Raw genomic sequence first — 14,035 nt, 5'->3', positions numbered from 1 at the left:
TCATTTTAGCGCACTTCTTCTTTTTCCCTCTAGGGCGTTGGATCGATCATTGGAGGAAAGCTAAAAAGGTTGCCTTTGAGTTGATTAATAGTACAAAAGTATTCAACCGTTATTTTTCAGTCAAAAGCGCCAGAGTAGGGAGCCCGGTGTACTGACACGCCCTATAGTAACTTGGAAACATAGTGCAAAGGCTGTAAGATGTTCTACAGGTTCTAGTCTGTGTGAGGGTAGACCCCTGTATGTTCAGAGTCGTTAACGAAGCCCTGTGGCAAGCGTAGTTTTTAGGTCCCGAATGCGCTACAACTTATCGCCTGAGCTCGTTTATTAGAGGCACCACTTGGGAAAAGCGCGCTTTGAATCGCAGCCCAGTAAATGAACTTCTATCAAAAAGTAGCCCTGGACGGTTCTCAAACCTAATCTTTGCTCGTTGTACCCAAGGAAAATAGCTGAGCGATAGTTCTTTCAAGGCAGTCACAAGCGTGTCCGTCACGGAGTAATCGCCAAAAGCCTCGAGACCCGTCTTAATAGGTAGCCGTAGAAATTCAAGGAACTGAGCGCTGGTTCGAGCCTTCAACTGAAGTAGAGTCCCGGGATGACTATCCTGGTAGAGCGATGGAAGCGGTAGCAAATCGCTGGAAAGAGTTGCGAACTTCTGGCAGAAAGTGGACTTCAATTCAGTTGGTAGCTGTAGAACGAGATCAACGAGCTCCTTGCGAATAATTTGAACCGCTCTGGTTATCCTTGGTGGCATATCGTTGACGAGTGCGGCATTCAAAGCACTCTCCTAAACGCGGCCCTACACGATGTCGTGAAGACGAGTCAGTGGTGAATCCTCAACGCCATGACTAGTCAACCGAACGAACAGATCATGGGCTACGTTTTCGAGATGCTACAACCCAGTTTCAGCAAAGCTAAATGCTGCACCTGAGATAAGGTTTTTGATAGAACCAGCACCCATTTTGTTGGCGAGGCGGCTGGTCTCTCCAAGTTTGTTTGATGACAGCTCGTTGTGGGATGATGGAAGTGACTAAAGCCGCGTCAACTTCATCGAGTAACGTTGCGAGGCATTCAATTAATGTTTTGAGCTGAACTTCTTGTGGCGAGTAGTATTGCCCTCCCAGAAAAGCATGTAGATGTGGAATCGTACAGGGGAAAGAGATTGTTTTATTTCTAAAGCAAAGAGTTGGCTATTTAAGTTCAAGAATAGAGCGCTAGTGCAAGCTAGACTATTCTTTTTTTAAGTATTTCTGGTAAGGCGGAAATCCCACACTCCGAATCTAATAAGTCTGGAAAGTTCCAAGATTTAATGCATCGCCCTTGACAGCTCAGATCTCTTCTCCCAGTCCTGCACACAACAACAAATACTCAATCCGTCGTTAGTGCCCAACACTTACCAAGATGAAGTCCTACATGAGTCTCTACGAAGATTGCGATCGGTAGGCTCCCGTTCAATGCCTTTGGATCTCGATTGCTGATCACATGCAAGGCTACCAGAATACCGCGAATCGTGCTATAAATTCCTCATAGAAGGTTTCTCCGGCACCTTTGGTTATCTCATCCCTGCGACTGTTCAAAGCTTCTCATGGGGCAAGCATTGGGAGATCGACCACGACTAAAGAACAGTTCAACTTCATGGCGACACCTTGGAGAAGAGAAGAGATGCCCTCGATGAGACTCTGAAATTCTTAAGGGAGACAGGCACTTTCAGAGTTTTGAAAAAATGGACAGGAGAACGTTTCCCTATCTATGGCCCGAATCGCGAGCTCATTGTTGACCTTGAACGCTCAGCCGCCGGTCTCTTTGGCATTGTCACATATGGTGTTTAACTCATCGTCTATCGCGATGATACGGAATGTCTATCGATCTGGGTGGCTCGACGGTCACCAACGAAAACCCTCTACCCAAACAAGCTCGGTGTAATAGTTGGAGGTAGTCTGCCTGCCGGAGAGTTGCCAATCAATTGCTTGATTCGTGAGTCCCACGAAGAATCGGGCTTGTCCTCTGAGGTGGTCAGCAAACTTGCAAAGCCGGTTGGTACCATCAGCTACGTCACTTCTTCCGACACCAAGACCACCAGTGGCGGAGAGTCTGGACTTATTCGTGCAGAAGTACAATTCATTTACGATATGAAAGTTGGTCCAGAAATTGTGCCGATGCCCTACGACATGGAAGCCTCGTCTATTGATCTATTCACTATTGATGAGATCAAGAACGCGTTAGATGATGGCGAGTTTACACCTGCTAATGCATGTCTCATGCTGGATTTCTTTATTCGCCATGGTCTGACGACTTTTGAGAACGAGGAGAACTATACGCAGATCATAAGCCGATTGCATCGGTCTTCGGGAATGCAGACCTTTTGATTCGCTGTATGCTACTACGGGAGTCAGATGTTGCTCGGAATGTGTACGGTTGTTTTGCAACAGCAGACAAGGCTTTCAAAAGTGACAGGCAGGAAATTGACTTCAAAGTAGAGAACTACGGGACTGTGCACCACTCTCTTTGCTGTAATTCATACGCTACACTCATCTGTGATCCATTAACCTGGATGTATTTGAAGGCCAGTACCAATGGAACCTGGCAATAAAACACGTCCCTTTTGCCCCCTGCTATCCTGCAGCCCGGCAGCACTGCAGCTGCACCCTTATCGCCCAATAGACAATGCCGATTTGTTTCTATGGGTTAGTAAGCATGCCCTATATACCACTAACATAAGTCTCAAATTGTTGATCGTGCCTCTCTGTCGCTGCTTTCCTTGACGCCCTCTAAATTTTTCGCTCTTAGTATTTGTGGAACAAATTGCATCCCTCTCCGAAATTAAGAACTTGCTTCTCGTGTCTCATTTGTTGGGTTTCCGCCCATCATATTTTAAATTTTCTACGGTGCATTGCTTTGGTTGTTCTATTCTAGTCATGTCTCAACAAATCACCGCCGTCCTAGGCGGCATATATATGGATCTATTCGTCGAGACAGACAGAATCCCCAATATTAGCGAAAGCGCGACTGGAACATCACTTTCCAAGCACTGCGGAGGAAAGGCTGCCAATACTGCCGTTGCGGCCTACCGTGCCAGCCACAGAGACCCAAATGGGACAGACGACACACACATTTAACGCTATGTCTGTTACTGGAATGGAAGTTGCTAAGGGTACCATACGAGTATTTTTGAATAGTGCTGTTGGTAACGACGCTACTGGACGAAATGTACTGGATGAGATTGAGAGGAATGGTGTGGACATATCCCAAGTACAAATCTTTGATGGCCAAAAGAGTGGCACCTGTGTTGTCCTAGTCGAGACAAACACTGGTGCGAGTAGATTCATCGTATTCCAGGGAGCTACCAAGAGCTGGAAATTTCATGGCTCTGGCTCAGTGAACTTGATGGCAGGTGGCTCCCTCCCAGATCTCATCATCGCACATTTGTCAGTTCCTCACGATGAGTTACTTCAGGTTCTAGAAGCGGCCCATGAACAAGGTATAGAGACAATATTGGACCCGTCACCCATTGGGCGTCTAGATCCTTCTGTCTTCCCCAAAATTACGCATCTGGTCATGAATGAAAGCGAGACAGCCCTGCTTTCCGAATGTGGTATCCACGACTTGCACGACATGGTCTCTTGTAGAGTGGCTGCAGAATACTTCTTGTTATTAGGCGTCAAGAACGTGATAATTACCCTTGGTGCTAAAGGAGCTTATTTTGCAACCCATGTTGGAGAAAGAGGGGCCGTAGAAGCAGAGAAGAACTTGAAGATCAAGGACACAACAGGAGCAGGGTGAGACCTTTTTCACCATTATACACTCACATGCTCTGGCCAGTTTGAAGGATGCTCAAATCTATTTTTCTTCTACTAGGATGTTTCTCTTGGCTCTCACTTGCTGAAGTGAAGAAGATACTGATGAATAGCAGCCATACTTTTTCTTGGCACATATGCGGTTGAATATGTTCAACAGAAACAAAAAGGGAATTGGGATATTAAGAAGGCAGTCACCCGTGCTTGTCGAGCTGCAGCTCGCACTATTGAGAGTCTCGGAGCACAAGAATCCATTCCATGGGCGAATGAGATAGACTCGGAATAGTATGATGAAGTCACGGTTTATGTTGCAGTCATACTAGGGGGTAAATCACTTTGCCCACAAAGGCTAATCGTTCGTGAAACAAATTACACAACTACTTGTTCCACCTAGTGGATTCATCAGTTCCTTTCCAGTCCCTCTCGACATATCCAAGTTTCCTTTTCACCATGTCAATCGTTGCGCTATCGCCCGTATTCTTGCCAACACTGTCACTTATCTTGATAGCTGAATTACCCATAACGGAGCTCAGTTTGAAGACAATATTCAGAGGTAGAGATTTCTTGCCCTGGAATCAGAAGCAGAAGTATCAGCCGCTCAATCCGATTATGTTGAACTCTTTCCCTCATTTCTGAAGAAGCACATCAGAAATTCACTCACTGTACTCCGATGAATGAAATCATTCGTGAAGAAACCCCAAAGATGCACAAAGAGAAACCAGCTTCTTCCGCTAATCTCTTGTTCTCTAGGCACTGATCTATGTTCAAGGAGTCTGAGAATACCATTGTCTTCTCGTTGGCTGCGATGCACTCTCGGTCGTAAAATTCTCGCATACTCTTCAGAAAGGTAGCGGGGCAACCAGAATCATGCCTGACACCTGTAAAGACATTTGCGAATGATTTCTGCTCTTCGATCTCATTCTCAGTTCGCAGATTGTTCAATTTCAATCCGACGTCAAGGTGCTCCAGTTCTGTTACAGACCGTTGGAAAGATCTAAGGAATGTTGGAAGACCAAAGGTGTCTGGAAGAGCAATACCAAGAATACCTTCGCCGTAGCAATGGAGCCAACATGTCAAGGCAGTCTTAGTTGCATTTTCGTAGTCTCCCGATATTGCTGCAATGCCCATAATCCACTCGTGTGAAATAGTGCCAACTGGAGGGATTCCAAACTGCATGGCGCGTAAGATGTTACTTGTACCATACAGTCTACCTAGCAAGCCTCTTCTTTTGCCTTCTTCGGTTGCTCTAATTAATCCTCGTAAAACTAGGGTCTGGGTCACAGCATCTCTTCTCCTTCTCATTCCATATTCTGCAAAGACACACCCTGCCGCAAGTAGACGCATGCCTTTTTCATATGCATTTTCTTCTTGCTGATTGTGTGTTCAATCCGTCTCGGTAAACCGAAAGTAAGCTTCACTAATCAAGGCGAGTAGAGGGACTTCGTATAAAATCGTGATTGACCAAGGTCCATAAGCTTCAAGAGTGATCTCTCCTAAATCATCAAAATGCATACTACCACTTCCTTCTTCTAGCTTGAAGGCCACTCGAATCTGGTTGCGAGGGTCGAGGTGGAGATCTTTGAAGAAATTCAGGTACGATTGATTCAAGTATGGGCAATTCTCTTGGAGGAACAAAAGCTCATCTTCTGAGAGCACTAAACTACTTAATGCTACTTTATGTTATTCGCTTGCTTCTCAAAGCGATGAAGATGGAGTCCAAAGGCAAGTTGACTCACTCTGGATCTGCGCCTCAAGCCATTGGAACCCAGCTCTAGAAAGTTTCTGCCCTGGAGTTCTATTCTTGAAAGCGTATGTGACCTCTAAATTTTTGTAGTACATGAAGACGGCACATTGCATGGCTGTCCAGCGTCAGTTTCCACCACCATCAAGAGATTATCGTGAGGTATTTTTGGGGAAATATTAAATGCATGGAAAACTTTGTGGAAAGAGAATTTCTTCAAAGAAGGGACATACTGATTTTGCACAAATCGGTGTCGAGAAGTGACTCTACTACCATAGGGCAGGGTGACGAGTCCATAGTGGTATGTCAAATGATTAGTATATCGTCTGGGTGCAGCCTAGTAGTTGTACTAAAAGCAGCAAATGAATTGAGAGACGTTACATCGACAAAAACCAACATTTAGACCAATGTTAGGCGAAAGCATGACAAAATGGGCTGTGATCGGTGATTGGTGAAATTCAGTATTTCCGTAACATGTGCTGTTACGGCACAGTGCATACGCTTCAGGCTATATTGTGCATTGATCCAGCCTGATCCTGGAGGAGCTGAACCAGTAGATGAATTTCTTCGCAATGTTCTGCACCGACTTATTCACCAAATATTCCATTGGCCAATAGATTATTCTATTGGCCAAATTTTATCGTTTTATGAATGGATCAGCTATTTGGCCAAATATTTATTGTTTAATATTATGGAAGTTAGCATTCTTTTTTATTGACTTCAAAAGCCGGCTCCGGAAGCATAAATCGAGTACTTGCAAGCAAATCTATAAGCTTCTTGATATTTAGCATAATTAATCTATTTAGTTTGATGAGATAATAATGTGGTAGATGAAAATATAAGAGTGTTGCGTTAATATTTAATTGAATAATAAGTAGTAATAGTCATGGTGCGGGGTAAATGAGGGGTATTAATACAACACCCGAAACATTTTAAAAAAAAATAAACGTTTAAAAAGAGGATTAGGCACAAGTATTTCTCGTGCTTAGTACTTTAAAGGAGATTTATTATTAATTAATTCAATGAATAGGCTATTGCTAATGTTTTGGCATATTTGAAGTGTATTTAAAAAGTATATTTTTAAGCTATAATCGGTGGATTACATAGTAAAAGATTTTTAAACATAGAAATAATAGTATCCGAGTTTATTAAATTGTATTATTCAAGTAGATCTAGCGCAAAAAAGAGAGGGATCAAACATTAGGTCTAAAATATTAGTTTATTTTGGGCAGATTAATCTATTGATGAAACGCTTGATTTATTCGTTAATGCCGTTCTATTGGTCAAAAGGCCCTAAATTTGGCCAAAATGGGCATTCTGTTGGCCAATAGCTCATTTGGTGAATAGGTCGGTGCAGTTCAGATAGACATCGACTCCATCTGCACTACCATACCCTCTCTTTTGAACAATCAATGTATTCAGTTATCTGGGTTCTTTGAGACCAGGACCGCTTAAGTATTAAGCAGGCATGGTCTGTGTGGATTGGACTGTTATCTTCGTTCTCGGTGGCCCAGGAGTTGGGAAAGGCACCTAATGCAAAATGCTCACAGAGAAATACGAGCTCTCACACTTAAGCGTGGGTGACGTTTTACGCGCTGAAACGAAGAAACCTGGGAGCCAGTACGCGGAGGGGATTTTGGAAAATATGAGAGAAGGACGAGTTGGACCACCTTGGATCACGATAGCCCTATTGGGGGCTGCAATGCGAGAGAAACTTGACATATAAGCAAGGTCCACCTTCTTGATTGACGGTACGAGTGACACCCTATGAAATTCTCGCTACTTGTACACAGATTAAGTAAAGAACAACAGGTTTTCCACGAAAGATGGGCCAGGTGGATTTATTCGATTCAGAGATATGTCCACCAACTTTAGTGCTATTCCTAGACTGCCCTCGAGAGACTTTGCTCAAAAGACTTGCGAATCGTGCCCAAACATCCAGTCGCCTTGATGACGGTGAGGATATCGTGAAGAAGCGTCTCAAAACCTTCATGGAAATATCCATGCCTGTCATTCAGCACTACTTGGAAAAAGATCTAGTGTGTCGAATTGATGCATCCCACGAGATCTCTGTGGTATATAGAGGAATGCAAATGGCGTTGGAGAGACATCTTCAGAGTCGACTGGTGAAGACTCCAAATATTGGCGCAACAGAAGCTAGCGCGTTTCATCATGGAGTAGTGGATTCGAGACCAGGCGAGAAGGAGTTCGACAGCGTGCGAAATACCACGAGAACCTTCTTCTAAAGCACGTATCTGAAATCTACATTTTCTAGCTCAGTCTTGTCATGCATACCGAATCTCATTCCCTCCAGCTTCTCCTCGGTAGTCTGAAGTTCCCCGAATTGGCGATCCCGCTTCTTATTCTCCATGCTCATATACACTCGAAGCCCGATACCGCAGAGCAAAGCTGCACAGAAACACACTAAAATGATCGTGATGGCTAAGACATACTTTGGCGCATCTTGAGAGCGGAAGAAGAATGGACCTCCAATATTAGCTGCAGCGAAAATCATGAAGAGCATGATGTTTGTAGTAGCACGCTTTGTGTGACCAGAGATATTTTGGCCAATGATGGTCAGACAAAATGGCCACTGCACTGCTATCAGTATATCGGATATTAAGAGACGAAGGACCAACCTACAGTAACAGCATACGAGTTGATGAGCCAATAAGCTACAACACGACCGTATTTGTTCGTTCCAGTACCTTCAGTTCCATAGACAGCTCCAATTCCTGCTATCGCGGGAAGCAGAGGAACGATCATGCCCCAAGTCCTCAGATTGCCATGTTTCATGGAGAAGTATCCCCATACGATCATGCTTCCTGCACTTACAACGGACGAAGGCAGGCCAATCAAAAGAGTCTTGAAGCTGTCGAATCCAAAACCGGATACAACCAGAGATCCGAAGCTTGTCAATCCGCCATTCGGTAGCTGAGTGAAGAACACGAAAGCAAGGAGTAGCCAGGTCTTGGGATCTTTGACAGCGTGCCACATTTGGTAATACTTCCACTCGTATCCCTTCACACCCATCATGTTCTCCGCAACTCTCTGTACTGCAATAATCTTCTCTTCGTGGGACAGAAATTTGGCTTTGTTGGGAGTTTCTGGCATGAAAAACAACCAACCAAGACCGGTCAAGATACTGAGTAACCCAAGTACAAGGAAGATGTACATCCACGGTTTTAGAGCAGTATTGGTTATATGCCCTAGTCCGTATGAAAGAAGCGAGGCAACGATGGAGAAACTACCTTGCATGGCTGCCCAAAGCATTGTGCGAAGGACTTGTTCTCGACGGGTGTAGAACATGGAGGTATAGAGTACGAAGCCCGGGGACACAACAGACTCAGAGACGCCAAGCAAGAAACGGACAACCATGAGCCCGGCGAAGTTCTTCAGTCCAAGATGCCTGTGGGTTGTTAGTACTTAAATGATAACAAGCAAAAGATAAACTCACGCAAGCATCAGCGCTCCCCAAGCAATAACTGCGATGCTCAAAATCCTCGCAGTTTTGTACCGTTGAAGAAGATAATTTGCAGGATACTGAGCAGCCAAGTATCCGAAGTAAAACATACTGCTTGCCTAAGAGTATTGAGTTCCGTGGAGTCCTAGATCGTCCCGAAAGTTGAAGAGTACAGCCCATCCCATTGCCACTTTGTCTACATAATTGAGTCCGTATAGAATGCACACCAATGGCAGTAGATGCAGGTCAATCTTTCGTCGAACTGCTTCCGTAGCTTCAACGCTATAACTCGTCGATTCATTTTGAGCTTCTTCGAAAAGTTCGTAGCCTTCATCCGCGGTCTGGCCTTTGAGATCAGCATCGAGAGTGGTGTGGATTTGAGTGCGTGGCGCAGCTTCGATATTGTCAGTTTCGTTTCCCATCTTGTTTGAGCAAGTTCAGACGTCTGTCAGAGAATTGAAACCAGAGAGTCACGAAATTCAAAAATTAAGATACCTGGGCAGGTAATAATCAAATATACCGCCGTGTCTTCGGCCTAGTGTCCGTGTACGCCGCACCTGTACTCCACTTTCAATCACTTGGATGTTACAATGGAGATAAGCTTAACAAAACCAGGATTCTAATGCCAAAGCTAGTGACCCATGGTCGGTAAGATATCGTATAAATCTGAGAGTGGGATAACTCCACTACCAACTGCTACGTCTCGATCACCTAAACGGTGTGCTTCACCAGCGAACTACGGTCATCACTCGTTGGCAGATGGCCTAGGTACTCAATAACATTGTTGAAATTGAGACCGCCAAAGACTCAGTAACCTCTTGCTACATAGCTGTATTGATTTCAAGTTCAAAGGTCAAGCCCTTCCACTCTCACGAAAGTGGGATGTCCTTGTCCTGCCAAGTCGCCTCCTCGGAAAAGTGTTTCCGGGCAAGCATCTCTCTCTCACACACGATATTGTGAACGCCCGGTTTTTCCGTTCTCCCTTTCAGTCCGACTGCAAAATTGAGCGTCCCATTCTGCTCACCAAAATCCGAGATGCAAATCCCCGACATCGACACCGAGAAATGTCTCGGCTTCCTTTCAAAGCTGGTCCAGATCAAGAGCTACTCTGAAACCTCGGGAGAAATCGAAATCACAGACTTCATCTCCCAGAAAATGAAGGACATCAGCCTCGAAGCTGATGTCTACCCGTTTGCCAATGGCACGCGACAAAATGCCATCGGACGATGGAAAGGCAAGGACCCTTCAAAATCGAAAACCTTGCTCTTCAACGGCCACTTAGACACCAATCCCGTGACTGAAGGTTGGACCGTCGATCCCTGGGAAGGCAAGATTGACGAAGGTTTCATTTATGGGATTGGAGTTAGTAACATGAAAGCTGGCTGTGCAGCCTATTTTTGCGCTGTGGAAGATCTGAAGTCCGCTGGTTGGACACCGAAAGGAGATATCGTCTTGACCTTTGTCGTTGGAGAACTCCAAGGAGGAGTTGGGACAATGGCTGCCATAGAGCAAGGCAGAATGAATGCGGACTACTTCATCAACTGCGAGCCAAGTGATATCAGAGCTATCACTAAGCATGCTGAAGCTCTGATGTTCGAGGTTGATTTGCTTGGAGTCACGAGACATATGTCTGCTGCTGAAGAAGCTGCTGATTCGATCCTGGCTGCTTGTGCACTGATCCCCGAGCTCGACAAAATGACATTCAGTGGTGCGAAGAGTGAAGATCATAAGAGGTGCAATCGATGTTTGGTTGGCGTTGTTCATGGTGCGTTGGGAAAGAAACTCGAGGAGTGGAGGCCAAGTCAAGTTGCCGATGTATGCAGGTTAGCTGGAAGTGCTAGATACGCGCCTGGACAGACCAAAGAAGGTGTCATGAGAGATATCGAAGAGACCATCAGCAGGGTATTATCAGAGAAGTGTCCGGGAGTGAAATTTGAACTCAGGCAACGATTCGAGCCTACGATGCCAGCATTCGAGGTGTCAGCTGACTCAAGAATTGTCAAATCACTGAACAAGGGCTATCATGATGTAAGGGGAGAAGAGCAACCGACTGGAGTTTTGAAACCTACATGCTTCTACGGATCAGATGCTGGACATTTATACAAGCAGCTTGGCATGGAAGGCATTGTGTGCGGACCTGGTGGCAAGTACAACACGAGACCAGATGAGAAGGTCGACATTCCTGATTATCTAGACTGTATTAGAATGTTTATGAGAGTAATTGTAGACATCTGTAGTTGAATATCCCCTTTCACCTGACAGTGATTGTTAGCGCCTTGAAATTAGCGAACGACCCCTATCCTCTAAGCTGTGGCAAACACCCTTTTCTAGGCCCATCCTCGCTAAATTGCCAGCAATCCGTGCCCTGAATGGGCAAAATTGGGGCCTGGGATAACTCGCTTACGGGCTCGCCATACCCTAAAAAGTGTGTTCTGAAACACAGCTTAGGATATTAAGCCTCACCCCACTTTCGACAAGTTTATCACCACCTCAGCATCTCGAACCAATGCCACAACCAACATCACAAAATGCGTATCCCACTCGAGACTCTCCAAGATGCTGAAGCATTCATGCTTAAGCTCCCCGAAGCCGACCGAATACGCCGCTGTTCAAAACTCTACAGCGCTGAGCCTCATCTCTCAGGCGATCTTGCACACGCCGAACGAATCCGTGATCTCTGGATCAGCTATGGTATCTCGTCCAAATTAGTCCGATATGACGTCCTCCAGAATACTCCGACGTGCTCATCACTGTCACTTTATTCAGAAGATGGAAATGTCACTTTCGTAGCTGGGTTAGAAGAACCGGTAATTCCAGAAGACCCAACTTCTTCTCCTTCGAATGGTTTCCGTCCCTTCCACGGCTTCAGCGCCAATGGTAAGGTATGCGCTGAACTTGTCTATGCCAATTTTGGCACTATTGAGGATTTCAGACTTCTGGCAGCGAAGGGCATCTCGGTCAAAGACAAGATTGTGATATGCAAATACAGCAAGATATTTCGAGGGCTGAAAGTTCGTGCTGCGGAAAAGTATGGTGCTGCAGGGGTCATTATATATAGCGATCCACAAGAGGACGGAGAATGGACTCAGAAGAATGGCCATCTTCCGTATCCTGATGGACCGGCTCGCCATCCGTATAGTGTTCAAAGAGGAAGCGTGGATTACTTTTCGATCGCGGTTGGTGATCCGACGACGCCTGGGTATCCTAGTTTACCAGGGAAAGGGACGGAGAGGAAAGATCCCGGTGGAGCTATTCCTAAAATACCGTCGTTACCTATCTCTTATGCGGATGCTTTGCCATTTTTGAAGGCATTGAATGGACTTGGATGGAGCCCAGACGAGATCGGTGGAAGTGATGGTGATTGGAAGGGCGAGCTGGATGGAGTGGACTACTTTACTGGGCCAAGCAAGGTGGAGGTTACGCTTGAGAGTTATGGTAAGTTTAAGAGCTGGAATTTGCGCCCAGGCTGATTGGGCCTAGGTCATTATGAATACACACCGATTTACAACGTGATTGGTACCATTGAAGGCACTTCCGATGAGCTGATTGTTATGGGAAATCATCACGACTCGTGGTCTTGTGGTGCAGTTGATCCAGTCAGTGGAAGTGCTGCCATGAACGAACTTGTCCGAGGGCTTGGAAGACTTGTGGAAATGGGATGGAAGAATGAACGAACGATGCCAGTTAGCTTGTGCAATAGCATGGGTATCACCGCTGACAGCTGTGCAGTATCCTAGCTTCGTGGGATGACGAAGAGTACGGCCTGCTCGGCTCAACAGAGTGGGTAGAAGAAAATGCCAAAATGCTCTCCAAACATTGCGTTGCTTATCTCAACGTAGACGGCGCAACCAATGGCGGATCGATCTTTGGAGGTACAGGTAGTCCACTCCTTGGTTCCATTCTCCGATCAGTAGCAACACTTATCCCATCTCCGACCTCAAGCAACAAAACTGCCTATGATGACTGGCTAGCCTCTTATCAGCTCTCAAACCCAGACGCCAAAGTTCCACATCTCGAATTAATGGGAACCGGGAGTGATTACACTGCGTTCTTTGACCACCTGGGTATACCTAGTATGGACTTTCGCTTCAGTGGAAAGAGTAGTTCTGTTTTCCACTATCATTCTAATTATGATAGCTTTTATTGGATGGAGAAATTTGGCGATCCTGATTTCAAGAAACATACGATGATATCGCAAGCATGGGGCGTGCTTGCGGTTCGTCTTGCTAATAGCAAGATTCTTCCTTTCGAAGCTGCGGAATACGCTTCCACTCTGGAGAAATATGCATCAAGACTCAGCGCTCAGGATAAGCTGAAGCTTGATACGAAGCCACTTGAGGAAAGCATTTCGAGATTCAAGTCTGCGGCAAAGAAATTGGACGATTTGAATGCAAGTGTGTCTGCCAGACTCAACGATGATGATGGTCCAGTTTTCGAGCTTTCTAAGGACATTGCGAAAATAAACCAGAAACTTAGAAGCATTGAGCCTGGATTCATCATCGACGAGGGCTTACCGGGGAGGAAATGGTTCAAGCATATCGTCAGTTACCCTTCGGCCCCTTCATCGAGTTCTATGCTAACGAAGACAGGTCTTTGCTCCTGGACTGTGGCTGGGCTATGGAGGTGTAGTATTCCCTGGTATCCTTGAAGCACTAGATAGTGGAGACGAAAAGGAAGCACATAGATGGGTGTCCAAGATCGCGGCTGCTGTTGACGCGGTCACCAATTCACTGTGAGCCTTGAGTCAGGAATGTGAACTTTCTATTGATGCGAGTCTGGCTCATGGTTATTGCGCTGAACTTGAGGGCCCAACTTTCGGCATTGTGCCCTGCAATTTTAGCGACAGTTCTCTGTAGCTTTACCCACACCTTCTGACGAGAAGATGCTGTGAGAACGTAACCACGCTTCATGTATAATTCCACCCCACATTCGCAAGCCATCGCTCTAGATGTAAGTTTTCTTGACATTGGGCAGTGCAGCTATTCTAGTAGTGGTTGTCCACTAAGATGTCATTCAAAGTACGCTTTTCTAGCTTGTTGC

At 45.6% G+C, this 14,035-nt stretch overlaps 8 protein-coding genes across 8 annotated transcripts; 5 read left to right on the top strand and 3 right to left on the bottom strand.

Moving 5' to 3' along the window:
* Nucleotides 1-1,398: 1,398 nt before the first annotated feature.
* Nucleotides 1,399-1,616, top strand: LY89DRAFT_738189 (uncharacterized protein; the record flags this gene model as incomplete). Its single annotated transcript, XM_018220344.1, has 2 exons — nucleotides 1,399-1,436; nucleotides 1,487-1,616. 2 exons carry the CDS (start codon nucleotides 1,399-1,401, stop codon nucleotides 1,614-1,616), a joined length of 168 nt encoding a protein of 55 aa, XP_018066754.1.
* A 236-nt stretch (nucleotides 1,617-1,852) lies between these two features.
* Nucleotides 1,853-2,363, top strand: LY89DRAFT_738188 (uncharacterized protein; the record flags this gene model as incomplete). The annotated part of the gene is made up of 2 exons (XM_018220343.1): nucleotides 1,853-1,868; nucleotides 1,924-2,363. The coding sequence occupies 2 exons, from the start codon at nucleotides 1,853-1,855 to the stop codon at nucleotides 2,361-2,363; spliced, it is 456 nt and encodes a 151-aa protein (XP_018066753.1).
* Nucleotides 2,364-3,117: 754 nt separating this feature from the next.
* On the top strand, nucleotides 3,118-4,077 carry LY89DRAFT_699702 (Ribokinase-like protein; the record flags this gene model as incomplete). The annotated part of the gene is made up of 3 exons (XM_018217074.1): nucleotides 3,118-3,726; nucleotide 3,773; nucleotides 3,908-4,077. 3 exons carry the CDS (start codon nucleotides 3,118-3,120, stop codon nucleotides 4,075-4,077), a joined length of 780 nt encoding a protein of 259 aa, XP_018066752.1.
* A 91-nt stretch (nucleotides 4,078-4,168) lies between these two features.
* Nucleotides 4,169-5,829, bottom strand: LY89DRAFT_699701 (nicotinate phosphoribosyltransferase-like protein; the record flags this gene model as incomplete). Its single annotated transcript, XM_018217073.1, has 5 exons — nucleotides 4,169-4,360; nucleotides 4,488-5,158; nucleotides 5,210-5,461; nucleotides 5,528-5,650; nucleotides 5,766-5,829. 5 exons carry the CDS (start codon nucleotides 5,827-5,829, stop codon nucleotides 4,169-4,171), a joined length of 1,302 nt encoding a protein of 433 aa, XP_018066751.1.
* A 1,945-nt stretch (nucleotides 5,830-7,774) lies between these two features.
* LY89DRAFT_709625 (MFS general substrate transporter) lies at nucleotides 7,775-9,528 on the bottom strand (the record flags this gene model as incomplete). The annotated part of the gene is made up of 4 exons (XM_018217773.1): nucleotides 9,491-9,528; nucleotides 8,990-9,389; nucleotides 8,176-8,941; nucleotides 7,775-8,125 (listed from the first exon to the last, which is right to left on the bottom strand). The coding sequence occupies exons 2-4, from the start codon at nucleotides 9,103-9,105 to the stop codon at nucleotides 7,775-7,777; spliced, it is 1,233 nt and encodes a 410-aa protein (XP_018066749.1). The 5' UTR covers nucleotides 9,106-9,389; nucleotides 9,491-9,528.
* LY89DRAFT_206691 (uncharacterized protein) lies at nucleotides 8,989-9,463 on the bottom strand. Its single transcript, XM_018205826.1, has one exon. The coding sequence runs from the start codon at nucleotides 9,415-9,417 to the stop codon at nucleotides 9,115-9,117; it is 303 nt and encodes a 100-aa protein (XP_018066750.1). The 5' UTR covers nucleotides 9,418-9,463; the 3' UTR covers nucleotides 8,989-9,114.
* Nucleotides 9,529-9,724: 196 nt separating the features above from the next.
* Nucleotides 9,725-11,236, top strand: LY89DRAFT_652856 (Zn-dependent exopeptidase; the record flags this gene model as incomplete). Its single annotated transcript, XM_018212220.1, has 1 exon — nucleotides 9,725-11,236. Exon 1 carries the CDS (start codon nucleotides 10,031-10,033, stop codon nucleotides 11,234-11,236), a length of 1,206 nt encoding a protein of 401 aa, XP_018066748.1. The 5' UTR covers nucleotides 9,725-10,030.
* A 233-nt stretch (nucleotides 11,237-11,469) lies between these two features.
* On the top strand, nucleotides 11,470-13,931 carry LY89DRAFT_709623 (Zn-dependent exopeptidase). Its single transcript, XM_018217772.1, has 4 exons — nucleotides 11,470-12,430; nucleotides 12,476-12,686; nucleotides 12,725-13,535; nucleotides 13,585-13,931. The coding sequence occupies exons 1-4, from the start codon at nucleotides 11,524-11,526 to the stop codon at nucleotides 13,729-13,731; spliced, it is 2,076 nt and encodes a 691-aa protein (XP_018066747.1). The 5' UTR covers nucleotides 11,470-11,523; the 3' UTR covers nucleotides 13,732-13,931.
* The last annotated feature ends 104 nt before the right edge of the window (nucleotides 13,932-14,035 follow it).

This window comes from Mollisia scopiformis (genome assembly GCF_001500285.1).
Source record: "Mollisia scopiformis unplaced genomic scaffold LY89scaffold_21, whole genome shotgun sequence".
In the NCBI taxonomy this organism is placed as follows: Eukaryota; Fungi; Ascomycota; class Leotiomycetes; order Helotiales; family Mollisiaceae; genus Mollisia; species Mollisia scopiformis.
The sequence above is the reverse complement of the archived record's forward strand: the minus strand, read 5'-3'. Positions and strand labels throughout refer to the sequence as shown.